The 27,483-nt window shown below is 40.6% G+C and overlaps 1 protein-coding gene across 1 annotated transcript; it reads right to left on the bottom strand.

The window, feature by feature from the left end:
- Window positions 1-16,167: 16,167 nt before the first annotated feature.
- On the bottom strand, window positions 16,168-20,858 carry LOC131690398 (transient receptor potential cation channel protein painless-like). The gene is made up of 6 exons (XM_058976128.1): window positions 20,490-20,858; window positions 19,478-19,663; window positions 17,291-19,166; window positions 17,101-17,231; window positions 16,940-17,040; window positions 16,168-16,872 (listed from the first exon to the last, which is right to left on the bottom strand). Exons 1-6 carry the CDS (start codon window positions 20,535-20,537, stop codon window positions 16,461-16,463), a joined length of 2,754 nt encoding a protein of 917 aa, XP_058832111.1. The 5' UTR covers window positions 20,538-20,858; the 3' UTR covers window positions 16,168-16,460.
- Between the last annotated feature and the right edge of the window lie 6,625 nt (window positions 20,859-27,483).

The raw sequence follows: 27,483 nt of genomic DNA, 5'->3' as shown, positions 1-27,483 counted from the left end.
CGTCGAATACCGTCCCGTTTGCAGCTCGTCAGAAAAGATAGGAAAATTCGAGAGCTTTGGACAGACTTCTTGTTCGATTCATGTTGTTCGCATGATCAGTAACTCGATCTCATTCGAGCATCAATTCGCCGGTTGAAAGTCCTCCTTAAGCGATCTATTATCGAGCTTGGAACAAATTCGTTCAATCCCTGGATAGACAATCATCTCTGTTCAAAAATGGACCAACAGTTAATTTTAGATGAGTACTCCTGCTCTGCGTACATGGTCGGATACGTCAACAAGCCAAACCGCAGTGTCAGCTGCATTCAACGCGATCTTGTAAAGAAGCATTTTCTGATCAGGATTATACCACGCTTTTCAAAAAGATATCGATCAAGATGTTGAATTCCGTTGTAATGTTCTTCCAAGAAGCAGACTGGTACCTTTTACGCCAGCCTTTGTCGGAATCAAACTGAGCGACGCAGTTTATACCGAGGATGTGGTCGCACGAGCGTACCAAGACCGGAAAGCGGATTAAGCGCATGAACGAAGAAAACATCGGAGACAGTTCCACTGAAGCATGGACGTCACCAACCTTTTGTTTGAGTTGAAATACCATTAGACTGGCTTATCTGCGTATCAAAGTGTATTTTGTCGTCTACAATTCGTCGTCCCGACAGAAAACGCCATTCTTGTTTTTGCTTCCCATTCATTTGTTATGTAAACTGAGTACCATGATTGCACTCACATCACTGCCTATGGGATACAAGAGAATCATGCAACAAGTTTTGCGTTTCTTTGCGTGACGTCATCGAATGATTGGTTTGCAATACTGCGTGTAACATTTGCAAGTGTATTACATAAAATAACACTCTTATGAAACAAAATTCGTTGTAAACTAAACACTCATGTGTCATAAAATTATTTTGAAACGCCAGCTGTTTAACTGTGTTTTGTACAATGTTAATACAAACTATACAAATTCGTAAATATATGTGATACTACACACGTCAAGTAGGGGAAAGAGGGTAACAGTGGAACTATGAAAACGTATTGTTTTCATAGTTCCACTGTTACCCTCTTTCCCCTACTATAAGTTAATAATGCCTGTAATGTTTGAAATTGTGTAGGACATAGAACAAGATTTATTTTAGATTTAAAATCTCAAAATCTGAATTTCAGAATGATTTGAAGAACGTATAATATTTTGTAATTGTAGTTAGATATTTTACGCACTGTATTGTAGTGTATTGAAGATTTGTGGACCAGTACAGTAAAATCGGTACGCATAGAAGCCAATGTGAATCTAATATAATTTCAAATTACTTTTAATGTAGAATACATTTAAGCTTTCAATATAGGGGTCCCGTTTCAAAATATCGGCTGCGGCACCGCGTCAGATTTTGAACGTTAATAACTTTTATCATACTTAACAGAATGATTTGATTTTTAGGCCAATTTGTTGAAAATATGTTCCTCTATGCTGTATTAAAATTTTAAGTATGTATAACATGCACTAATAACAAAAAATTGTGTTTTGAAAAATCTTTCGAAAACGACTCGGAAAAGTGAAAATTTTCAGCCCATCCCGCACAGAGCCGTCAAAATGGTGGACCAACCGAACAATAAAATAATGAAAAGTTTATATATAGGTCCACTACATGTTTGTTTTATGATTATTCGTATTTGGTTGCTTGACGAGAGCAGTTAGTGGGGGAAAGACGGCATACTCCTTTGGTTAGGCCATTAGAAGCCGGACGGAAAGGAAAGGCTCACGCACGGCACGAGAACGAGCGAGAAAGCGATAGTAGTGCATATTAGCGCGATTATATAAATATCTGTCGGTCGGTTTTTCTCATTCGTATTCGTTCAAGTACTAGCAAGCAGCCAGTCCACCGAAGTAAAGCAGTTGGCAATGACGACGGTCCGAAAAAGTGCCCCAGCTACTGGTGACTCATCGGAACTGTCGCCCTGCAAGAATTTCGCCCCAACTAAAGGGCAACTAATCTGTAGGCTATCGTTCCAGCGTCTATATAAGAAATACGATGTGTGGAACGAAAGAAAGAGAATTTAAATTATCCTCTCTCGCTCGTTTTCGTGCACTGCTTTTCCATTCCTTTCTGCTGCTAATACCATCATAACTTAAACGAATGTGCATGTTCCCCCACCATCTCATGGCCAGTGTTGCCACAATTGCATGTTGCTATTACACTTTGAATTATTTTATCGATCCTCTCTAGTATTGATAAAATATAGAACGTGCAAAGTACACTAGTCGCATGCTTTTATTCGAACTTTTTGGCAGCCTCCGTTGATTAACTGCATAAATCGATTTGTTTGTGCAGCTCCTTGCTAGTAGCAAACTAAATAGCCTTTATCAGCGCTAACAAATAACACAAAAGAATTTAAATTTGTGAAAATATTTTCCTTCCTTCTTTTCAAATCTGTAACATTCTTTGAAAATATTGTTTGAATGTTGTTATTGAAAAACTGAACATGCAAGTTTGCTAGCACTGGCCACTACATTGAAGGCGATGGAAAGACAGAATATTCGTTTTGGTTATGCTAGTATTGGTAGCCGAACGGAAAGGAAAGGCGCAGGAATGGAACGAAAACGAGCGAGAGAGCGATAGTAGTGCTTTCTCGTGTGTTTATATATGAATATTGGTCAGTCGGTTTTTCTCATCATTCGTATTCGTTCAAGCACTAGCAAGCAGCCAGTCCACCGAAGGAAAGCAGTTGGCAATGGCGATGGACGAAAACAGTGCCCCAGCTACTGGTGACTCATCGGAACTGTCGCCCTGCAAGAATTTCGCCCCAACTAAAGGGCAACTAATCTGTAGGCTATCGTTCCAGCGTCTGGTTCGTGAGATTGTACAGGACTGCAAAGTCGAGCTATGCTTACAAACCTCAGTCGTAATGATGCCCCGAGAAGCCAACGAGCCTACTGGTTCGAGAATGCAAAATAGTGCGCCTGGTTTGTTCGAGAATGCAAAATACTGCACCAAACGCATAACTTTCAGGCCAAATATATTAAACTGGCTCACCGTGTCGCGGGGAGTGCGTCTGAATTATGCTCCCGCAATAAAACAATAAACGGTTCTTTTCAGGACCAATTAATTGTGTTCTAATAAGAGTTAAACTGAAATATCCATTTGAGGTGTTTAACAATTTTCAGCAAGTAGGTTAGAAATACGATATGTGGATAGAAAGAGAATTTAAATTATCCTCGCTCGTTTTCGCGCACTGCTTTTCCATTCCTTTCTGCTGCTAATACATCATAAATTAAACGAATGTGCGTGTTCCCCACCATCCCATGGCCAGTGTTGCCACAATTGCATGTTGCTATTACACTTTGAATTATTTTTTCGATTCTCTCTAGTGTTGATAAAATATAGAACGTGCAAAGTACACTAGTCGCGTGCTTTTATTCGAACTTTTTGGCAGCCTCCTTTGATTAACTGCATAAATCATTAGATTTAAATTAACGTCTCGAAGTGAAGTCACGATGCTCCGGTTATGTCACAGACATTACCCACCCATCTTTTTTTAGTTTAGTAGAGCGAATACGAATTACTATCGCTCTCTCGCTTGCTCGTTTTCGGGCTATGTTCCTTTTCATTCTTTCCTGCTACTAATACTAGCATAATCAAAACGAATGTGCGTATTCCCACCATCCATTTAGTGAGCAGTGTTGCCAAACGCATTTTCAGTTTTTCATCAATAACATTTCAACAATATTTTCAAAGAATGCTGTAGATTCGAAAAAAAGAAAAATAGTTGGTGATGGAAAAGAATTCCCAATTAGAATTTTTAACCATAATTATAACGAATCATTTGAAAATTTCACATGCAAACGTAATTTCGTTGCATATCATTAGATTTGGATTAACGTCACAAGTGTAGTTACGACACTCCAGTTATGTCGCAGACATTACCCACCCATCTTTTAATGTAGAATATTTAGTCTAGAAATCAGAATGTTCCAATGGTCGTTTCAGGCGACTTCAACATAGATGTTTCAAAACAAGAGAATTTGAAATTTGTTTATTTTATGAATGAATGTTTCAAGCTTCGTTTGATCTCTGATCCATCACAAGCAACTACACTTGCAGGCACATGCATTGATCTTGTATTTGTCAAAAACGTCAATGCAGAAACCCGAAGATATATTTCGTACTTTTCATATCACAGACCAATACTTTTTTTAATTGATCCAGTGGTTTAATTTCAAATGTAAACAACGCTTGAAAAATTATAACCGGTTGACGACCTACACCTACACCAATCATGTCAGAATCACCTCCTGGACAACAGCTAAGCCCGGAAATAGTAAGAAGTCAGAAGCATCCAACGAAAATCGAAGCCAGCGCATCTCCCCACCAAGGCCAACAACGCCAACAAAAACGGTCCTTGTCAGGACCACCATCATTTTTGTAAAGAATAATTTGAAATATTCCTCGCCCAAATCACCTTTTGTCCGAAAATTCCAATGAATATCAACATATTTGAAGAACGTGTTCCTTATGTATTCTACATCTCTCCGGTTATGTCGCAGACATTACCCACCCATCTTTTTTAATTGATCCAGTGGTTTAATTTCAAATGTAAACAACGCTTGAAAAATTATAACCGGTTGACGACCTACACCTACACCAATCATGTCAGAATCACCTCCTGGACAACAGCTAAGCCCGGAAATAGTAAGAAGTCAGAAGCATCCAACGAAAATCGAAGCCAGCGCATCTCCCCACCAAGGCCAACAACGCCAACAAAAACGGTCCTTGTCAGGACCACCATCATTTTTGTAAAGAATAATTTGAAATATTCCTCGCCCAAATCACCTTTTGTCCGAAAATTCCAATGAATATCAACATATTTGAAGAACGTGTTCCTTATGTATTCTACATCTCTCCGGTTATGTCGCAGACATTACCCACCCATCTTTTTTCTAGGCGTTTTAATAACATAAAATAAATTGTTAATAGAATAAAACTTCACGAAATAGGTGGATAATTCATTATTCGTGAAGCCAGTACCAGCATGTACCATTTTGCGTCGTCATAAGTTTCCGATATGGGTATCAGGGCGTTATGGAGTGTGCAGTTTACAACGCATTTAGTACATATATCATGATTCTGTATGACACATGTAGGGAAAGATGGAGTAAAACGCACCCCCGAGGCAAAATGCATCCCTTGCTTATATCGAAAACTGCTGAAAATTTATAGAAAAGTGTAACACCAGTCAGAAGTCCGCCAAAGTAAACATACTTTGTCAAAATTTCATAACCGTACATCAATAGCAGCTCGAGAAATAAACAAAAGACAATATCGTGCTCTTCTCATGTCATTATCGTGGCTCGTACAACAAGGATTTTCAGCTCTTATAAACGCAATTTGTATTATTATATCAGTGCATTCCAGCTCTATTTATACCTTTGTTCATTATTCTGTCACACTATATATGAAAAATCTACTAAATAATTAACTTTTTGCTAAATTCAGATCTCTGCTCCATCGGGGGCAAAATGCCCTCTTCTTTGATTTGGCTGATTTTTAATCGAAAACAAAAAAAATGTTCTGAAAACCTACTAATTGCATAACCTAAGGCTATTTAATGGCACACTTTTGTGAAATCTCGTTAGAAAACAAAACTACTTCCTTGTTCACCGAGCATTCTGCCCCGTTGTTGCGGTGCATTATGCCCCGTTGTTGTGGTGCATTTTACCCCCGGACAGGTGCGTTTTGCCCCGCTTATTTTTCAAAAGGCAATTTTTAATGATTTTGAAGAATCGAATATTTTTCATGTTCTTGATTATTTTGCAAAACATTATGACTGTGATTACAGAGGAAAATGTTGGCAAAACGATATCATTAATTAACCCATTATATCCTAGCGTATGAAATTTCATACGCAGAACTATCCATCGTTCAACGTGTATTTACTGTAGAATTTTGGCATCTAACTGTTTTATTATTGCACTAATGGGATCCTTACACCTCATATTTCTTCGTGAAACAAGACTGCTGCCATTTTTTGTAATTTTATTTACATTTTTGAACCGTGTATAGTAGGGGCAAATGGCGGCTGAAAAGTAAGCAATACATTTAATTAGATTTTATTGTTGGAATTCATTATATGACAAAACGTTCCCACAGGTATAAAAGAAATGTTGTCTATTAGAAAATCCCAAGAAATATGTGAAAAAACTTAAAATTTGTTGTTTTTATTTAATCGTACGAAATTTTTTGCACGAGATATTTTCATTCTCAAAACCATTTTAAGCGGCGATTTTATTTTTCCCATAATTTTTGATACATTTTTTGATGGAATTGAAGATATCACTGCATTTGGCTCACTTTTTGAAACCCCTGGGATATAATGGGTTAAATTCTCCCGATTGATGTTCTATAGCTAAGTTATGATCATATTTCCTTAGGGGGCGCGTTTTACCCCATCTTCCCATAAATATTATGCCAATCAAATACCAATTTTTTGACGACTCCACTGAACCTGAAAAAAATTGAATAACTTTCACAACTTCCATCCGATTTAAGCTAATAAGTGCATATTTTCATTGGTTGTTAGAAGGCTTCAATTTCCCATAAAAATGTAATTTTTAGGATTGTTTTATCTTGCCGAAAATCTTGACCAAATACTATTTTTTCTGTAAAAAATTGAAAAAAATTAAGAAAATGTTCAATAAACTCGCAAATAACGTCAGAGCCAGTAATCGCACATAAACAAAATGTTCGAATGACCGAAAGTACATCTGATTACTTTTAGTTCAACATAATATTTCGCATCGATGTAGGGTTGCCACCTCTGGAGAGGCTTTGACCCGGAGATTTTCACTGACTTGTGGGGTGGTGAATTTTGAGTGGAACTAGACGGAAATTGAAATCACAGCGATTTCTCGGCATTTTAGAGCACTTTTATCGCTTTTGATAACTACGTTAAAGTAAAGCTGTAAATTTTTAACGTTTGAGAACGGTTTTATCGGTTTAATCTGGTGTAATATTTCACTTCCCCGCCTAAGTGTCAAGAATACAAAAGCACCAGCTACTCTTACTGTGGAGGATAAGTCGCACGAGCATCACTCTCCTCCACAACTAACAGGAAAAGGAGACAGGGCTGCGGCGTCACATGGGAAGCACTATGTGGTGTCGGTTATTCAATACCAGCGGTCGCTACAAAAGGGCAAAACAGGGGGCAACCCCGTACCTAACACACAAGGGTCGTTGCAGGAGTAGCAACAACACTGGAAGAGCTCGTTTGATGTTGACCTAGTCAGTTGGATTAGAAGAAATCTGCCATACCTTGGTGCAGCTGGTGATAAGCACCACTAACAGTGAAGTGATTAGGTAAAATTTGCAGCAAAATAACTTTTTTACACCATTTTAAGCGACTTAGTAGAATGCAACATTTCAATTGTAGCGTATAGCGAAATATTACTTTCCCTTAATTGTAGTAAATTTTATTTGTTTTTCATTTTCATCGCTTTGTGAACAAATCAGCAATATTTGGTGAACTCATCTTCGCCACCTTGCACGAAGGGTTAGTTGGGAAAAATAATTCTGAACCAGAGTAATAGTTAACTATGACTTTAAATATTTTATAAAGAATCAATTATTTCCAAAAAAAAAAAAAATATACTATGCTTCTTCCCACCAAACCCGGAGAAATTAATGTAAAACCCGGAGACCCGGAGATCGCTCTAGAAAACCGGAGTCTTCGGGTCAAACCCGGAGGGGTGGCAACCCTACATCGATGGGGTATATTTTCGACTGACGCGAGTAGTGACAGTTTGTGCAAATCGAATTCCGGCAAATGAAAAAAAATCTTTTCCCCGCATTACGGGCCGTCGATTCCCGATGCAAGGACAATAAAAGTGCACAGATAACATCTAGAAACACAGTGTACATTCTAAAAATAGTGAAAAATATTTTTTCAGAAAAAACAATCCGATCCGAAAAGTGAAAAAATACAATAAGAAAAATTGGCATATTCAAATAATTGGCGTTTCACCGACGACTAGCGACTACCAGGTGTCGCCCCAAAATTCTTCGCCCGAAAAATAGGTGCCAAACCAGCCGGTCGGTGCTCAGCTATTTTCGTCCGCGTCCCTTGTCACCTATTTTTGTTGGGTGTTTCCCAACAAAAATAGGTGACAAGGGTGCTATCTTTGAAAATGAGCCGCCTTGGATATTCAACTGTTTTTTTGCTTTCTTATTTTATTGCAAATGAGTAGAGGATTTTGTTCTTTTTTTTATATTCGGGATTGCAGATATTTTGTCGCATGTAAATTTTGGGTGTTCGTTGATGTGGTGGCACTGTAAGGGAACACGTATCCGCCGGTCGGCCAACTTTTCTTTGGACTGAACAAACTAATTTCTATGTTTGTTTGGGGTTTGTTTTTAGTGATGTCTGATTTTTGCAAATACAGTAATGTTTCGATTATATCACGGTCGGTCTGTATTTTAGCGTGATATATTTGAAGCGTGATATATTCAAAACAAAACAAAAAATTGCATTCAAGCATTAACCCATGTATTTCTATAAACAAAAGGTAATAAAAAGTTAAAGTTAGTTGAAAAGAATAAATCATAGTAGGATAATGAGCCTATTTTTGCCATGTTTCTATTGTCACACTACCCATTTGAATCCGTTGGTTAGAGCAGCGTCGGCCATCTTTGTTCAACGCGTTGGGTCAAACGATATGGCATAAGCGGATAATTTTTCCCCATACAGCTTCACTTTACCGTTTCATAAAGTTATTGAACCTCCCAAAGCTAAACTTGAAGCAATCTGGCACGTTAAGGTTTTGGACAAATATCATGACTGTTAAAATCAGTGTATTCGAAGAGGCTACGATTCAGTTCCCGTTGCATTACTTTCAAAAGAAAAGGTAATCAATTCAAGAGAAAATGCATATCTCGGCATACCTACCATATCGTGCGTATTTCGGTTTTCTCATTATTTTGTTAGATTTTTCTGCGGATAACTAACAATTAACCGAATAAAAAAGAAGTCGATTTGTTTACCCAATACGCCAGACGGCCCCTCAAGGACGCGGCAAATAGGAATTTAAAACTAAAATTGGAATCGGCCGAAAGATATTTCCGCACTCCTAGACATTGCAGCAACGTTTTTGGTAAAACATGATTTCAAGATGATTCACCTTAAAAGAGTCGCGCCACGTCCTCCGTTCATGTAAAGGGACAAGATGAACAGCGCTATAACTTTGCTTCTACTGCTTAGACTTCTAAAAAAATTCAGATGCTTTCTTAAGAATCTATACTTGAAGATAAAAAAAATAAAAAAGCTCAACTTTTTGACTCGTCATATATAAACCATTAACGAAATAGTCCGAAACTCAATAATAGGCTCATTACCCTACATGTAAATAAGCAAATCAATTGTAAAAAATCCTAAAAATGCCAGGACACAATATGTGGCTTAATTGAATCAAAACGTAGTGTGCCTTGTCTGTTTTTCAAAAAGCGTGATATAATCGAGGGTGATATAAACGAGTATTGATATAAACGCATAGTGATATAATCGAAACATTACTCTAATCGATTATCCGTTAATCGAATAGTTTTGAGAGCTTGATTAATTGATTCGAGATAATCGATTAAAATCAATAATCAATTAGGTAGTAAATCTTGGTTTGTGAACCAAAAAAAAGGTCGCCGGGTCTATTTTGAAATTTTGAGTCGCTTGCATATTTTGTTTTATCGTTTTCATATTTAGCGTTAGCACATTATCTTTATGAATTATGTTATCGATTAATTGGTATCAGCTAATCGAGTTACTCGATTATGCCGAAAGCTTCTAATCGATTATTAATTTGTCGATTATTTAAGAAATTAATCGATTATTTGCGTTATTCGAGTAAAAAATACATCACTATTTGGGGGATCTGATCCACACAGCATTCAGTGTGCGTGGGGAGGACACATGGCCTTGTTTGAGTGGAATGATGACTTCAGTATAAGGTTTGAGAGTTGACAGTTCGCGAGAGGGATCGGGGACCGGCAATTACCTTCAGTTATGTCAGCACGAAGAATAAGTGTTTTGCTGCCATGTTCATTGGTTAGCTTTCAATTCTATTTCATTCCTCCACGCGAGTCTAGGTCTATTGATGAGATTTGGTCCTTAGATAGGCGACGACTGGGTGCTGTCGGCCTTCTACCAATAGTGGCAGAATGAGAGGGTGCGAACAGATCTAGCCGAGAAGACAATACCATAAAAATGAATAGTTGTTCAGAAGTCGGCTGCAATAGGACTTTGATTTGATTGGTATCGATGATCGCGGGTCAATACGTACTGAAAATTCGCTGCGTCTGTTTTAATGAATCTAATTTCAAGTTCCGTTATTGGTAACAAGTCCGTGCATCAAATTAACGATCCTCTGTATTTCCTTTCAATGTTCGATATAAACGTTCGTATACGTGTTTCACAAACAATCCGATATGAAAAATAGGAAATACTTTCGTTGATTTATAACATCTCGAGCTATCATAACTCCGTCTGTATAACCCAACCCAAAAATATATCATAGAGAAGGAATAGCGAAATTTGTCTAAATACTGTCGCAATAAATAGTAATCCGGCCCATTGCGCAAAAAAGATTAGCTTTTCTAGGCAATACTCCCACGGTCGGTTGTGTGGAGTTCAAATTGCTTTTGTTTAGAAAACATAGGATATTCTCGGTAGCCGGCTACCCAAAGTTTAAAAAGAACCAAAAACTAAACAAGATCTTCTTTTTCGAGCGATCGTGTTCTCGAAAACTAACTAAACTACTACCTAATAAACTATGTTTTACAGGTCGTAGCGCGTGCTTGGAGCGAATCCTAGACCCAATTCTCTTCCGAACCACCAACTCCGCGACACCTATAAAAGAGTCTGATGAATCGTCAAACATTCCTTCCTTTCCCAGAAGATCTGCATTCGGACGTGGCCGGCGTCGGTATTGATCAGCATGCAGGGATCAATATAAATTGTACAATGTGGCTCACCATGTTATTACCAAGCATGTTGTTCGAATGAACATTTTGCAACCTTATTTGGTTCTGGTCAATAACGGAGTACCAACTACGGGCGATCTCTTATGCTTGGCATAATGCTGGCATAATAATATTTCATATCGATGCACTACAACCGAAGATATTTGGTTTTACTGAACGTACTTTTCATTTTAATGGCGAAATTATTTTTTTATTGTAACTAGAAAACTGTTCTACTGTAAATTTTTTGGACTTCATTTTCGGATTCAGCACAAGATTTTACATTGAAAGCGACCACCAGATTATTGAGTTCAGAAATGCTGCAAACAGGTGTAATCAACACTGAGAGAATATTTTCGTGAATCTGCTACGAATAGATTTCATCCAGAAAACTTTCGTAAAATATAGGAATTTTCGTACATATAATGAATCATTCGTAGTTTCACGGAAACGTTTTTATTGTCATTATGAATTTCTCGTAAAAAACACGAAACCACTTTCGTAGGCTTATTACGAATCTATTTTATTAACCAAACGAATTGTTTGATGAAATACACGAAAGTCTTTATAATATGTACGAATTTCTTTTATAGTATGAACGATTTTTTTTTTCGAAGAATCTACAAAATGATTAAGCACAAAAAAATTCATATCGTTGAACGAATTTATTAAGAGCTCGATAAACTGCTCGACCAAGCAATTCATTCCAAATCCGCTGGAATAGAGCCGAATTCTGCACTTCTAGGTAGGGTTCGTCGCGGTTGTGGTAATTACCGCAACCGCGCGGTTTTTACCGCACCCGCACTGCAAAAGCTGCGGTGCGGTGAGACACTTTTCCCGCGGATGCGGTGCGGGAAACGAGTTTTAACCGCGCGGTATTACAGCAACCGCACTTCAAAATATAATTGATAAAGTCTGCAGTCTGTATTAAAAAGTGAAATAAAACTATGACTTATACCATTTGAGAAGGACGCAACTAGATTTATTTTCTTAACGAATGCTTAACAATGCGATTATTAGGAAAACTCCTCTGTCAGAACGTTCGAGTTTTACAACTTCATTATTCCATTTTTTTTTTCAATTAACTGATTAAAACTAAAATAAAAATGTTCCTATTAATTGCTGCGGAAGAACGTTTTTGTATATATAATGATTAAATACAGCTACATTTCATAGGACTCCAGCGCTCTGTTAATATTTAGACGAACGACAACGTTTTACCTTGTGTCGAAAGTATTATTTTTCGAGAGTTGTCCTACTGGAGCTGTAGAGCTAGGTTCTCGGAAGGGCCCCCGTCAGAATCACATACTACAATTTGCAGACGAGACAGGCAATGTCGCCCACTAAAACACTGCATTAGGCCAATTGTAGCGGGCCGTGATTCTGAATGTGATATTCATTGTACGGTTCAGGTATGTGCGGGCATAGGGACTCGCGATCGCGTGTATCATCGCGAAGGGCTCGAACATTTGTACGTTAACGAGCTCGATCGCGTGTGCGTTTGTACATCGCGTGTGCTAACGTGTGTGAACTTCGCGTGTATAAATTCTATTTCATAACCGTGTGCCTTTCGCATATTCGCGTGTGTTCTAGAATGATCGCGCGCGGACCGTGAATCTGATACATAATTTTTTGTGTACGGTTCAGATTCCAGAAGAAAGTGGGTTCTTACATATCATTAGAATTCCCATTCATGTCGCCGTAGAACGCGTGGTCTAGTGGATATGAGCTTTATTTTTTTTTTATTGGTCCAACTGAATGTATGGACCTAAATTGCTAGAATGAAGGATAAAGATTTTCGGACGTGACCGATTCATGATCGCGAGCGTTTGCGGGTTCGCGTTTGAGACCGTGTTTGTAACTTCGTAAGTACAAAAACGTTCACACAATTGCCGGAGTGTTATCAAGTTTACGCGATCGCGGGCATAGGTGTGCGTAGATGATCGCGAAGGGCGTAAGCGTTCGAATTTTGACGTGTTTGTCGCGTGTGCTCGCGTGTTTGTGACTTCGCGTGTATAAATTCGATGTTGAAACACTGCGGCCGTTCATATATTCGCGGACCGTCATTCTGATCTTTAGCTTTCGGTGTACGGATCACATTCTGACAGGGAGAGAGTTACCCCATATCACTAGAGTTTCCGGTCATGTCAGCATGGAACGTTTTGTCTAGTGGATATGGGAGTTATTTTTCAATTTTATTATTTTTTTATTATTAACAAGGACGTAGATTGTTGGTACCGAGGATAGAGACTTCCGAACGATCCCGATTCATGATGGCGCGAGCGCGGGAGTTTGGAGGTTGACGCTTGAGATCGTGTTGCTAAGTTTATGAGTGCTGAGATTTTCACCTTATCACCGGAGTGTAATCATGTTTGCGAGTTCGTGGTCGTAGGTTGCTTGGAAAATCGCGAGGGGCTCTAACGTTTGTGCGCTGACGTGATTTTGTAACGTGTGTTCTTGAATGGTCGCGTGAACCGTGAGTCTGATATTAAATTTTCGGTGCGCGGTTAGAATTCCGGCAGAGAGTGGGATCGTTTATATCGATAGGGTTCCCGGTCATGTCGTCATGAGACGTGTTGTCTAATAGGTATGGGCATATTTTCTTAATTGGTCCAGCTGAAGGCATGGACCTAGGCTTCTAGGATCAAGAATAGACTTCCGGACGTGATCGATTCGCAATCGCGTGCGCGAGGCCATTTTTGTAGGTACCCGCTTGAGACCGCGTTTGAGAATGTGTGAGTGTTAAGACGTTCACTATCACCATCTTTGCTGACCCAGCTGAAGGCGGGTGTAGAATGGCAGTATAGGACTCGAAAAGAAGAAATAAAGGACAATATATGAGAGACGTAATAGATTAGATAGGTACAAGATACAGCTGAATTTATGATCATCACATGAAAGACATACATTAGTACTTCAAACTCTACCAATACTTGAATAGCCAACCACCACACATAGCACATCCTTTCTTTTTTTATGTCGCTAGCCGTGCAAGAATGCCTAAAACTCTGAACTAGGCCCCGTCGAGTCCAGTCCGTCATCTGTCCGTCTCGTCCTGTCGTGTCTGGGGCTTCCAGGTTACATGCATTCACCAGACGAGACTAGCTTATGTCAGCTTAATTGTGCACTGGTTTCGTAGAATCGAGGCGATCATCGAAATGATAGATCCTACGAGTGAATGCACTTGGCCAAGTCACCTGTCGAGCATTTGTATATTTGCGTGTGTGAATGTTTACGTGTGTATGGGAAGTGTTGTGTGTTGAGATATGTGTGTTACCTGTAAATAATAAGTTAATACAAATAATATTTAATGTGTTAAAATAAGACATGTGTAATATGCTACTTGCAGTTTTTGGTCGTTCCTACTTATCTGATTCAATTGAGTATGAGAGTACATCTCAATTCTTCTAAAACCTGGCGACGTCTGATGGTAGCGAATAGTTATTGTTGGCAGCAATGTTACCCTTTTTTTGATGAATGAACTCGGAGAGGTCATCATATGAATGTGACGCATGAGACCGAAAATAAATAAATCAAAATGAAATAAAGAGAAGAGTTAGTATTATTATTGAGTATTATTTGAACAACACACATGTAACATGCAATAAAAGTACTTGGAATCGTCTAAATGCCAGAAAATGATATATATTTACTATTAACGACAATTGCATTCCGTTAAAAGTTTCTCATGCTATGCAGACCGGGAATGGATAGTTGAAGTGCGTCGGAAAATTAACCGTACCTTCATTTATCCAATCCGAATGAGTCGAATCGAATGCACGAATTGAACACCGGTAAAAAGTGATCCAAAGACGGATTACCCACTATTCTATCATATAAGCCAGTTCTGCATCCATTCCCTGACCCATATGTCACAAATACTCAGACGAACACATACACAGATAGACATACGACTAGCACATAACAATTTTACACTAGTACTAAAAACTACAATTATTACAACACAACACAACTAATAGGGTTCAACTGTTATTTTTTAATGCTTGACGTTGACAAGGTCGACCGATAAATCGACACATAATGACTCCCACTGCGAGCCGTGCTCAAAAAGACAGCCGTTAAGCTGTTGAACAATGTCTGCAAACATAGCCCACAGAAAAAGTCATCCACGGCGACCTGCCAATAGGCCACGCCAGTGCGCACAGGCTCTTAGCTGACTGTTAGTTTGGGCTGGTGCAGAGTATGAAATAACAAAAAAAAACATAAAAAAGGCCCATAAGCCCTCTCGGTCTCCTCGATGCACCACTATCGAGGCGTAATGCAATAACCATCTTAAAGCAGGTGTCTGCTCAAATATGCTTCAAGATGTTTGCGATACCGTCAAACCCGTCAACCTAGGAGAGGGCTTTTACCTTGTGTCGAAAGTATTGGTCATAAAATGTAGGGCATTTTATTAATAAAAATCGCAAAAGTTGAATTTTTTCATAAATGTTACATTCTGAGGAGGCCGTCAAAGTTAATTTTCGTGTAAATAAGAATAACACTTTATATGGTTATACAAAATAAATGAATAATTTCAACACAATTTTTAAAAATACATGAGGTGCGGTTTTATTATTTTTTCGCGGTTGCGGTGCGGACTATCCATCTACCGCCCACATCCGCCCCGCGACGAACCCTACTCCTAGCACTTCCACATTTTTTCAGCTAGTATAGAAATATAAAATGTAAAATATTCTTCTAGAACAATCTTCCTCCGTATTCCAGTATACGACAATCACAACTTTTCAAAAGTACTTTCACTTAATTAGTACATTTTTTATTGTGAAATGTTTCGTAAAATAACGGCAGCGGAGAAAATTTTTCACTTCCTACGTCAAAGGTTACTGCGATCGAACTCAAAAGATGAGTACGCCAGTTATATTACAAAAAATGTATCTATAGTTTGACTCAAGATAAAAATTTGTTTAGTAGTTGAATTCCCTTCTCGAACCCCATTTCGCTAAATGCGAACCCGTGTAGTCTGCTAAACAACACACGGACCTTTGAAATCCGTGACTCCACGGGAAAAATTTGGTGGGCCCAGCCCATGCTCTGTGTTGTTATGCTTTTTACAAACGCAGATGTTGGTTTGAAAAAGGCCGGGAGTTATCACGGAATGTTCATACTAAAGGTTAATGGATTTGCTACAAAAGAAAGGTACACGGGTAGGTGGATTACATCATTTTTTATTTAACATGTTCGGTGTTACTGGTGAAAATAGTCACAACAATAATTCTGAAGAGTGAAGAATCAATCACATACAAACATGTTACTTTTGCAGTACTTACTCTATGTGAGGGGAACTAGTTTGGCAAAAGCCAATAAATACAGAATAAATGTTCAAATCTGTTTTGGACATATTTTGCCACGCAATAAAATAATGCAAAGCATTTGCTGCTAATTCGAGAAACTTAACAATAATATTAGTATAGTCCTGTAGGAATCGAGTAGTGCATTAAAAAGTTATTTCGTTTCTTTACTTCTCAAGTACTGTAATATCGTTTCGATATTGCTTTCAATTTTCGATAATCTCATCTCCAGCGGTTGTATTTTATCGATCACATGCCCTCGTTTGTTTCGAGAATGCAGAATTTCCTTAGCATACTTCATAATTTTATTATCCATCTTCGATATTGACGGCAGAATGCAGCATCCGAGGCTCAGTTTGAATTTTTCATTGCTACGAGGACCACTCGGAAGCAGCTCAATGTGACTCTCCACCTCTATTACGGATTCAGCATCTCCTCTTGGTTGAGGTCTCGGGATAAATATGGTGTTGGATTGGTTCGGCGCCACTATCACATAATTCAGCGGCAGGTAGTCTGGAAATAGTTGCAGGAAAGTTCTCGGAAAGACGACGAATATCAGCTTTATTCTAGAATGAAATTAATTGTAGAAAATTAGTAAATCGTAACAGTAGGTATGTAGTTTGAGGTATTTACAATACTCCGTTGGTTTTTGGTGACTTCAAAGCGTTTTCGTATTTTGAGATTACATCCACTTTTTGGGAAAGTCCTATCAGTTCTGCTTCCGCTTTGATCGCCTAAAAGGTAAATATTTTCTAATTCTGAATTAATGTGAAAGAGATTTTGTGTTTACTAACCGCTGTGTCACTAACAGCTAACCCGTTCATTAGATTAAATATCACAATGGCAACGAAAAATATAAATAGTAAAAATATCAGATAACTAACACCATTTATCTGGAACTTTATGTTGGCTGCTTCGAATTCACCTGAAAATAAACAAAATATGATGTGATTGCAAAATTTAACTAAACATAAGAGCACAAACCCGTTAACATGACTACTGTTTTAAGCAACGCAGTGCCAATACCAGCAAATGTATTGAACTTGTCTTCCTCTTCTTGTGGTTCGTCATTTTCTTCTTTCGGTGTAGAATTCGAACTTCTCGTGTTTCCAGCGTTGTTTACATTGAACAACGTATAGAAGCAAAAGGCGAACGAGATGAGTATTATGGAATACAGTATCAAACTTTTCAGAAAGTTTTTCGAAACAGTTTTCAGCATTACCATATGGGTGGATATCGATAGAACAGGAAGCGTTCCAACCAGTAGAGTGAATTCGACTGCCGATAGAAGAATAACCACGGCGGATATTATTTGTCGAGCTTCACTTTGGAACTCTTTCAGCAACACAGTGTAGGATGCTATTATTAGTGTAATTTCCATCCAATTTTCTATCGAAGCAAAGTACATCTTCACGTGCAACATCATTTGGCCAATTTCCCTTAATGCCATGTAGGTAGTTCCAAGTAAACAAATTATTCGAAGTAGTTCTTTGATCCATCGGTCCACATCCTCTTGACCGTAGCATCGTACTATGTAGCATGTAAAGGCCAAAAAGAACAGTGTACAGATCACTAAATTGATATAGAAGTAGAGACTAAGCCGTAGCCATTTGATTAGCACATAACTGGATATCACAGGGTGTTTCAGCAAATGTTTCAAATCACTAGAGTTTGCCATATAAACAATCGGTAACATTTCATCACTGGCTTTGTTTGGAGTGTCGGTGCCCCCAGTATAATTCTTCTTGAAATGAGGAGGAACCAGACAGGAGAAATCAATGTTTACTTCGTAGTCGTCATCTCCCGGACGTTTTTCGTTTGCTGTTACGCAGGAGTCCAAATAATCTTCCAGAGTCTCTGGGTGCATTTCACAAATAGGCAGTTCTTTGAACATGTTGACTGCTCCGATGTAAGCTGAGTTTGATAGCAGTAATTCCACAGCAGAATCAACCTTATACTTGACCGCATAGTGTAATGCACTAAATCCCTTTTCGTCTTGTTTGTCGATCTCCACACGACCGTCTTCGAGCAGAATGTTCAGGCACTTGAAAAATGGACACTTCTCCCTGTCTTTGAGTGTATTTATTTCCTTGACAACCAGTGACAACAAAGGAGTCGAATTTATCGATTTAACATCCGTTATATCGTGTCCAGTTCTTGCCAAAATAAATGACAATATATCATGGAAACCGTAATTGCAGCACCTTGCCAGCAGCTCGGGCAAATCGGATCCTGCGTCAAATTTGTAATAATCTGGTGTTAGTTTTGATACCAGAGACAATTTTCCAGTTTGAACAGCGGCTTTTAATAGTTCCTTAAACTCTCGTTGCCACTCTTTTTCATCTGTTTGCTTGTCTTTGTATTGTTTCAGTGCTAAGTCGAACTTTCTTTCGTTCTGGCTTTTGATCAGAGAGATCAGAACTGCTAGATTCGTCTCCATCGTGAAGTCCGGAATTGTAATATCAGGGAAGTACTCAACGATTTTCTTTCTCAGTTCGCCCTTTCGGAACGAATCGACATCGACTGAAGCGAATTTTAGGCAATATTGAAGAATATCTTTCCTCCAATACTCTGAGTTCTTCTGCCAGTTTTTAGAATTCTTTACAAGAACCCCGATTGCCGTTCGGTTGTCACTATTAGGAATATTTACATCTGCTCCTTTCCGAATGAATTGTTTCACACAATCAAAAACGTTTTCCCAATTGTTGTTAGTTAGACGATCGAATAGTAGATGCAGAGGTGTTTGATCTTGATATGCTACATCAATGTTTAGCCCTGGCGTATCCAACAATGTACGGATATTATCTGGATCTTCGGACGCTATCGCCAGATGAATCGGATATTTTCCGTTAATATTTGGCTGAAAGAAATGGGTCGATTAATCAAAAATACCGACATTAGCTATAAAGCAAAATGCAAATTTACATCTACCGAACCACCCACTGCTCGCGATGACAGCGAAAATTTATGTTAATTTTTAGTAAATCGTGTAAGAGACTATGATATAAATAGTAATATGCAAAATGCATCCCCATGGGCAATAGTTTGCTTTTCATTCAAAATAGCTGGACTGTTCAAACATCGAACGTTTCAACTATCCCAAATGTTTACGCGATGAAAATAAAAACACAATTCCGCACAAATCACTGTTGACATTGGAAGAATGCTTACCAGCTGTGAATCAGCACCGTGCTTCAGACACTCGAATATAAACTTAGCTGACCCGGCAGTTTGGCAGGCGTGCTCGAACACCGAGAGTCCGACAGAATCATCACGCACATTCGGATCGGCACCACTACTTAGAGCGTACTGAAAGTTTTTCAGATTCTTGTCGGCCAAACTAACCGCGAGTGCATGCTGAAAATGATAGGCAGTTAGTACGGTACATTAAACAACAAATCGAATTTCACTAGGGTCTAGCGAACGATGAAATCGATCGTGATCCGACAAATGGGCGAAACTAACAAATGTACACAAACAGAGATTTCATTAATATCTGAAAGAGGAGTAAAAATACTTTATAAAAAATATAAAAACTCATTTATAAATATTTCACACTTCATGAAAATCAATAAAAAACAAAACGGCGGATCCGACTTTCGACTGTAAACAAAAAGCCAGGCGGGTTACGCCTCTGCATTTCTAAGGAGTGTATACAGGCGAAATTGACAGCATCATTGTTTACAAGGTCCGTAAACAGACTCGCCCTAAACAAAAACCAAGTGCTTGTTACGCCCAGGGGGAATAACAAATTTTCCCCTCCAGCGAGCACGGCGAAAGCCACATTTGATTTTTGTTTTTTGGCGACACTGCAGGGCGAAATTGAGAGTCGTCAAAACAAGAGGGCGACTCAAAAATGGCCTAATCAACATTTCATAACAACACTCGGCGAAATAATCTGTTTTCAATTTTATCAACGAAAACGTTATTATATAAAACATTTTAGTTATGCTTCCGAAAACTAGTATTGTTTCAAAGTGTTTCAATACATTTGAAGGCGCAGTATGCAAACACTGTTAAAATACGATTTAATTTTCTGAACCGAATTTTCAAAGCTATTTTTCTCGATTCGATATCATTGCGACTACGGCCCTTTGGTCGATTCATGATCGAAATGCCGAATATATGGCGACGATGTTTACACATGCTACGACACACCCTAACTGCGAATGATTTTTGATACCTGTGGATCCGATACGCAGAGAAGATGAATATTGCTGGTGTTGTTCATTGTGTTACTTCCTTTCGCCTACAATAAACCGGTTTCGGTTGCACTTTTTCACAAGTGACTCAAAAACACCAATTAAAGGCAAGAAAAATCACTATGAATCATTCCGAATATTTAAGCTACTATGATCTACAAGATTTTAGTTTTTTTCGCGAGACAAGCAATGCTTTCATTAAATGCAAAATTAAATCTTTCAGGTTTCTCGAAAAATTTAGTACTAGTAGTGAAATCTAATATAAGTGCGTATCAGGATGAATAAACAATCGACTTCACAAAACTATCAATGATGACGACTGCGGTTCAGGTCGATACTAATTTGTGAATGAAAAGCTCCAGCGCGGGTCACTTAGTACTTTTGTATGTATTAGTAAGATAAACCCACGACTATTTATCAAGCGGCAAATACAAAAGATTGTCTGAACGTAAACTAACTATTCGACTAATACAATATCTGCCCCAACACATACCGCGCACACACACACACGAGACACGATTTGCTTATTTAGGGTGGTCATTGAAATAAGACTCTCGTGGGGCGTTTGTCGATTTTTCAATCACTAGCACGGTCACATCGTTCCACATTTGCTGGGACTGCAAGCTATGAAATGCATACCAGTTTGTGTTGTTTGCTTTGCTATGAAAGCAATCAACAGCTCAACGATGTTTCGTTAACTGCTTGTCGCGCGGGACCAAACGATGTAACCAGTTTGTGGAAGCAGCGCTTTGCGACATGTGTAAGCGTGCAACCTAAACAACCCGCCGCCGTTCTGTGTAGGTTGTTGATTTGGCGCATCGTAGTGAGTCGAGTGGCGGCGTGCACAGATACACGCGTCAGCTGCGTTTGTCAACAAATTACTTGGCTTATGTAGGGTTTGTCACGGTGCTGATGCGGGCGGTAAAACAAAAATATATCAAAATCGCTCACACACCTGTACCGCTCCACAACCGCATGGTAATGCGAGAAATACGTAAAATATCCAGCCTAAATTAGACACGCGGCATATGTATGTATTAATTCTGACGATGTAAGATAGTAATTAAAAACTGAAGAAAATTTTAAAATGGTCTTAGTAAAAACAATTCCAAAACAAAGGCAATCCACACTTAGAAAATGTTGTGTTCGGTAATATTTTACCGAACTTTCAACAGCTGAACGTTCGGTAATGGAAGTACGGTAAATTAATTGTTTACAGAACGTTAGGTAATGGATTTTTTCACTGATCTGTCAAAAACAACCGGGTAGTTCGGTAATTTCAGTAAAAGCAAACTACTGGACTTTTTCTGCACTTTCAGTTTTTATTTTGAATATGAAACAGATGAATTAAAACAAATTTCGGAAGCCACGTTTGAAATTTATATACTTATTTCTATCGACATTTTTGGACACATCACACATAACATGAAAAGTCTGCTGATACAGAAGTAAAGTAGATACATAGTAGAAGATATGTTCCCGGCTGTAAAATCATATTAGAGCGGTCTGAAAACAATGAAGATAGATAGTTATTGAAGGAATAATTACCGAAAATTTCGATTTGAAAATTCCATTTTCAAAATCCAAACGATATTCGGTCACTTGTTTTCCACAATCACTAGCACCAAGCAGTAGAGAATACCGATTACTGCAAAACAAATTTACAAATGGCCACGATGTGACAGTTAATTTTCACCGAATTTTGGTAATTGAGAATTCGTTTGACAATCAGTTCGGTAACTGTTTTACCATATTCGGGAATGATCTGGTTTTACTAAATGTATTGTACTTTTATTCACAGAATTTGGTAAAAACAATTGTATATAACAAACTGTTCGGTAATTTGTACGGAACATCTGTGAAATAACTCATGTTTATCGAAACATCAGTTATTTTTGATATTTACAGAAATATTCCGTCAAAAAACTACCGAACATCAAAATCTAATCTGAGTGTGTACACACTGAAAATCATGAAGAAAACCTGTCCACCTAGTGGTGCAATTGTGCTTTTCTCATTTGTCCAAACTACAATTGCATGGCTAGTTACGTTCAATATAATGGTGGAAATGTCTCTTACATGTTCAGTACGATTTGCACATACATATAATGGGTCGAGCGCCACGAACTTGAGATGCTATTTGTCGACGCCGAAACACTTGAAATCAGCGGCGGATCCAGGAGGAGGGTCCGGACCCCACCAAAAAAATTCAATTGGTTAAGAAATTTTAAATTGGTTTCAATTTTAAAGTAGTTTCAAACTCAAAATCATTTCAAACCAATTTTTTACTGGTTTTTATTAAATGTGGTTATTGCGTGTTACGTAATGTATTCATTTCGAAATCGAAATTTTGGACCCACTAGGAAATTTTATTCTGGATCTTCCCCTGCTTGAATTAAATATATATATATATATATATATATATATATATATATATATATATATATATATATATATATATATATATATATATATATATATATATATATATATATATATATATATATATATATATATATATATATATATATATATATATATATATATATATATATATATATATATATATATATATATATATATATATATATATATATACAGAGGCGAGGCCTTGTGGTTGAAAACCGACAAGGACAAATATGCCGATGTCCTAAAGTCGATGAAGGCGGCCGAAAGCCTTTCGGCCCTTGGGCAAGATGTGCGTAGCGTGAGACGCACCAACACGGGAGAAATTCTCCTGGTGCTGAAGCGAGGCGCACAATCTAGTGCGGTATACAAGGCCTTGGCCCAAGAGGTCCTTGGTGAGGGCGCCCAAGTCAGGTCGCTAGGGGCGGAAATGACTCTCCAGTGCAAGCATCTGGACGAGTTCACGACCGCAGAAGACGTCGTCGCAGCCGTTAAGGAACATTGCGACGTCACAATCGAGCGGGCCTCTGTGCGATTGAGAGATGGACCCTCTGGCACCCAAGTAGCCTACCTCAGGCTACTGAAGGCGGATGCCAAAAAGGTAACCGAGAAAGGGAAGCTGAAGATCGGCTGGTCGGTATGCCCTATTAGCATACCCCAGCCGCCTAAGTGGATAGGTGCTATCGGTGCCTTGAGTCCGGCCACAAAGCCTACGAGTGCAAGGGCATAGATAGGAGCAAACTATGTCGTCGCTGCGCCGAGGAGGGACATAAAGAGCGGGGTTGCACTAAGGCTCACAAGTACCTTATCTGCACCGCTAAGAAGCAAGCCCATAAACATGCTATGGGCGGACCTTCGTGTCCCTTCGGTGAGTTAAATAAGAAGAAGCCGCGAACGTCACACAGCTAAATCTTAACCATTGTGCAGCTGCTGTGGCAGTCGGTCTCGGAGTCGAGGACAGATGTCGCCCTTTTATCAGACCAGTACCGTATCCCTGCCGGCAGCGGCAATTGGGTATCGGACGGGTCTGGAATGGTGGCAATCTGTACAACGGGACGGTTTCCGGTTCAAGAGGTAATACACTCCTCCGCCGAGGGTGTGGCGATTGCCAAGATCAATGGGGTGTTCTATTGCAGCTGCTACGCCCCACCAAGGTGGCCAATAGAACAGTTCAACCAGATGATCGACAGGCTCTCGTCGGACCTAGTAGGCCGGAAACCGGTAGTCATAGCGGGAGACTTTAACGCTTGGGCAGTGGAGTGGGGCAGCCGCTGTACAAATAGCAGGGGTCAAGCGCTAATGGAGGCGCTTGCGAAACTCGATACTGTGCTAGCTAATAATAGCTCCGCTAGTACATTCCGTAGAAACGGAGTGGAGGCGTGGATTGACGTAACATTTGCCAGCCCGAGTCTGGCTCCAGGCATGGAATGGAGGGTAGACGAAGGCTACACCCATAGCGATCATTTAGCAATCCGCTTTAGGATCAACTATGGTGTGCAGCATCCGAGGGCGGGAGATCCCTGTCAGGTACGCGGGTGGAAGTCCAATCACTTCGACAGCGAAGCTTTCACCGCGGCCCTGAGACTGGAGGCCAACACCGACAGTCTAAGCGGGGATGCGCTGGTAGCTGTTCTATCACGCGCGTGCGACGCCACTATGCCGAGAAAAACACTGCCAAGAAACGGCAGATGTCCGGTATACTGGTGGAGTGCCGAGATTGCAGCTCTACGGTCAGCCTGCCTCAGAGCTAGACGTAGGATGCAAAGAGCTCGCACCGAGGATGCAAGAGAGAACCGCCGTGAAGTGTTTCGAGCTGCGAAATTGGCCCTCAACAAGGCCATTAAAAGCAGCAAGAGAGCGTGTTTCGACAACCTGTGTGAGAGTGCCAACGCGAATCCGTGGGGTGACGCCTACAGGATTGTGATGGCCAAGACCAAAGGGGGCTCCTCACCCCCAGAACGGTCTCCGGTTGGCAACGATTATCGAAGTACTCTTCCCGTCTCGCCACAAGCCCCTGGCCACCTGCACTACGAGACAGTGCGGGCACGGCTGAAATGGTGGCTCCAGTGACGAATGAAGAACTACTCGCAGTGGCTAAATCCCTAGCAATAAACAAAGCTCCAGGGCCGGATGGAGTTCCAAACAACGCACTCAAGGCAGCGATCATAGCGAACCCGAACATGTTCAGGCTAGCTATGCAGAGATGCCTTGACGAGTGCAGTTTCGCCGATGGTTGGAAAAGGCAGAAATTGGTGCTGTTGCCGAAGCCCGGGAAGCCGCCAGGCGACCCATCGGCGTACAGACCAATCTGTCTGATCGACACGACTGGCAAACTGCTTGAGAGGATCATCCTCAACAGGCTCACCCCGTACGCGGAAGGTACGGACGGTCTGTCAAGCAACCAGTTTGGCTTTCGGAAGGGTAAGTCCACAGCGGACGCTCTCAACTCAGTGATAAATACTGCCGAGATAGCGATCCAACGAAAAAGGCGAGGTATTCGATACTGTGCATTAGTGACACTTGACGTGAAAAACACATTCAACAGCGCAAGCTGGGATGCCATCGCGCTCTCGTTACACCGGCTTAGCCTACCGGTAGGTCTGTACCGGATCCTGGAAAGTTACTTCCAAAACCGCGTACTGCTATACGAGACCGATGCCGGTCAGAAAAGGGTTCCGATTACCGCCGGAGTCCCGCAGGGCTCGATCCTAGGCCCGGTGCTATGGAACCTCATGTATGACGGGGTTCTGAGACTGAAGATCCCTCCTGGGGTCAAGATCGTCGGCTTTGCCGACGACGTAACCTTGGAGGTCTACGGGGAGTCAATTCCTGAGGTAGAACTAACCGCAGAACACGCGATTAGCACGGTGGAGGAATGGATGAGCGCGAGAGGCCTGGAGCTCGCTCATCATAAGACGGAGGTAGTTATCGTCAACAACCGCAAGTCGGCACAACATGCAGTTATCCATGTGGGAGAAGTCGCGATCACTTCACAGCGAAGTCTGAAGTCTCTCGGAGTCATTATAGACGACAAGCTGACCTTCGGCAGCCATGTCGACTATACGTGCAAGAGAGCGTCGACTGCTGTTGCGGCTCTATCGAGAATGATGTCCAACAGCTCAAAGGTGTGCGCCAGTAGACGTAGGTTACTGACAGGCGTTGCCGTATCTATCCTCAGGTACGGCGGCCCGTCATGGTCAAGAGCACTGAGGGTAACCAGTTACCTACAGAAACTGGAGAGCACCTACCGCGTGATGTGCCTCAGAGTGATATCTGCCTACCGCACGGTATCACACGATGCATCCTGCGTGATAGCGAGCATGATGCCAGTCGGGCTGGTCATTCGGGAAGATGAGCTACGTGGAAATAGGGGAGCCCGCGAGCGCACTAGTGTGACCTCGGTCGCCAGATGACAGCTTGAGTGGGACAACTCCTCGAAAGGTAGGTGGACCCACCGGCTGATACCTAGCATATCGAGTAGGGTGGGAAGACCCCATGGGGAAGTTTACTTCCATCTGACACAATTCCTGTCAGGCCATGGCTGTTTCCGACAGTACCACCACAGGTTCGGGCACGCGGAGGTCCCAGTCTGCCCGGACTGCCCAGGTGTAGATGAAACTGCCGAACACATACTATTCGTATGTCATCGGTTCGACGTCGAAAGAAGAGCAATGCTTGATGTCTGTGGCTGGGACACAACCCCTGATACCCTTATTCAGCGGATGTGTCAATCGGTGGAGAAGTGGAACGCAGTCTCGGCTGCTCCATCCAGATTGCCAGTAGGCTACAGGTAATCTGGCGAACCGAGCAACAGACGACGGGCACGGCTAACTAGTGATTGGTTAGCTGGAGCGAAAAAGGCCAAGCGCAAAAAAGGGAGTGAATGGTCTGTTCATGCCGAGGCAGGTTTGGCGCAGCGAATGGCAACCGCGTAAGGGGTAAACCCAGCCACCCAGAAGCAAGACAGAAGAGTGAGTGTATAGGCGTATAAGTGGACTGCCTCATGCCAAGACGGGAGGGTCGTAGCGTAGTATGTTGGGACTTAGCTATCGATACCTCATGGCGTGGCAGAGGAGTGAAAGGGTGAGCATCCAAGTCAGTCTCACACGGCATGTTAAGGGTGAGCACAAAAGTCAGCCTCACATGGTATGGTAGAGGCTAGCACAAAAGTCAGCCTAGAAAGGAATGAAAAAGGTGAGCACACAAGTCAGCCTCGCATGGTATGTCAGAAGTGGGGCCTAAGAAAAATGTCCCACATGGGATGCCAGGGGGAGTGACAAAGGTACAATAGAGTGGCACGATTGAGAGTGAATCAGGTGATAGGGTGAGCACCCAAGTCAGCCTCACACGGTATGGGTGGGGCGAACACAAAAGTAAGCCCAGGAATGAGTAAGGTGAGCACACAAGTCAGCCTCGCAAGGAACGAAAAAGGTGAGCACAAAAGTCAGCCTCATGTGGGAGTGTTTGAGAGTGAATCAAAGTGCGATTGAGAGAGCACCCAAGTAAGCCTTATACAGGACGTATGAACGCGTGAGTGAGAGTGAATGAGTACATTTAGTACAGCCATCC

The sequence above is a fragment of the Topomyia yanbarensis genome, chromosome 3 (assembly GCF_030247195.1).
Source record: "Topomyia yanbarensis strain Yona2022 chromosome 3, ASM3024719v1, whole genome shotgun sequence".
Taxonomy (NCBI): Eukaryota; Metazoa; Arthropoda; class Insecta; order Diptera; family Culicidae; genus Topomyia; species Topomyia yanbarensis.
This window is presented reverse-complemented; position numbering and strand designations above follow the sequence as displayed.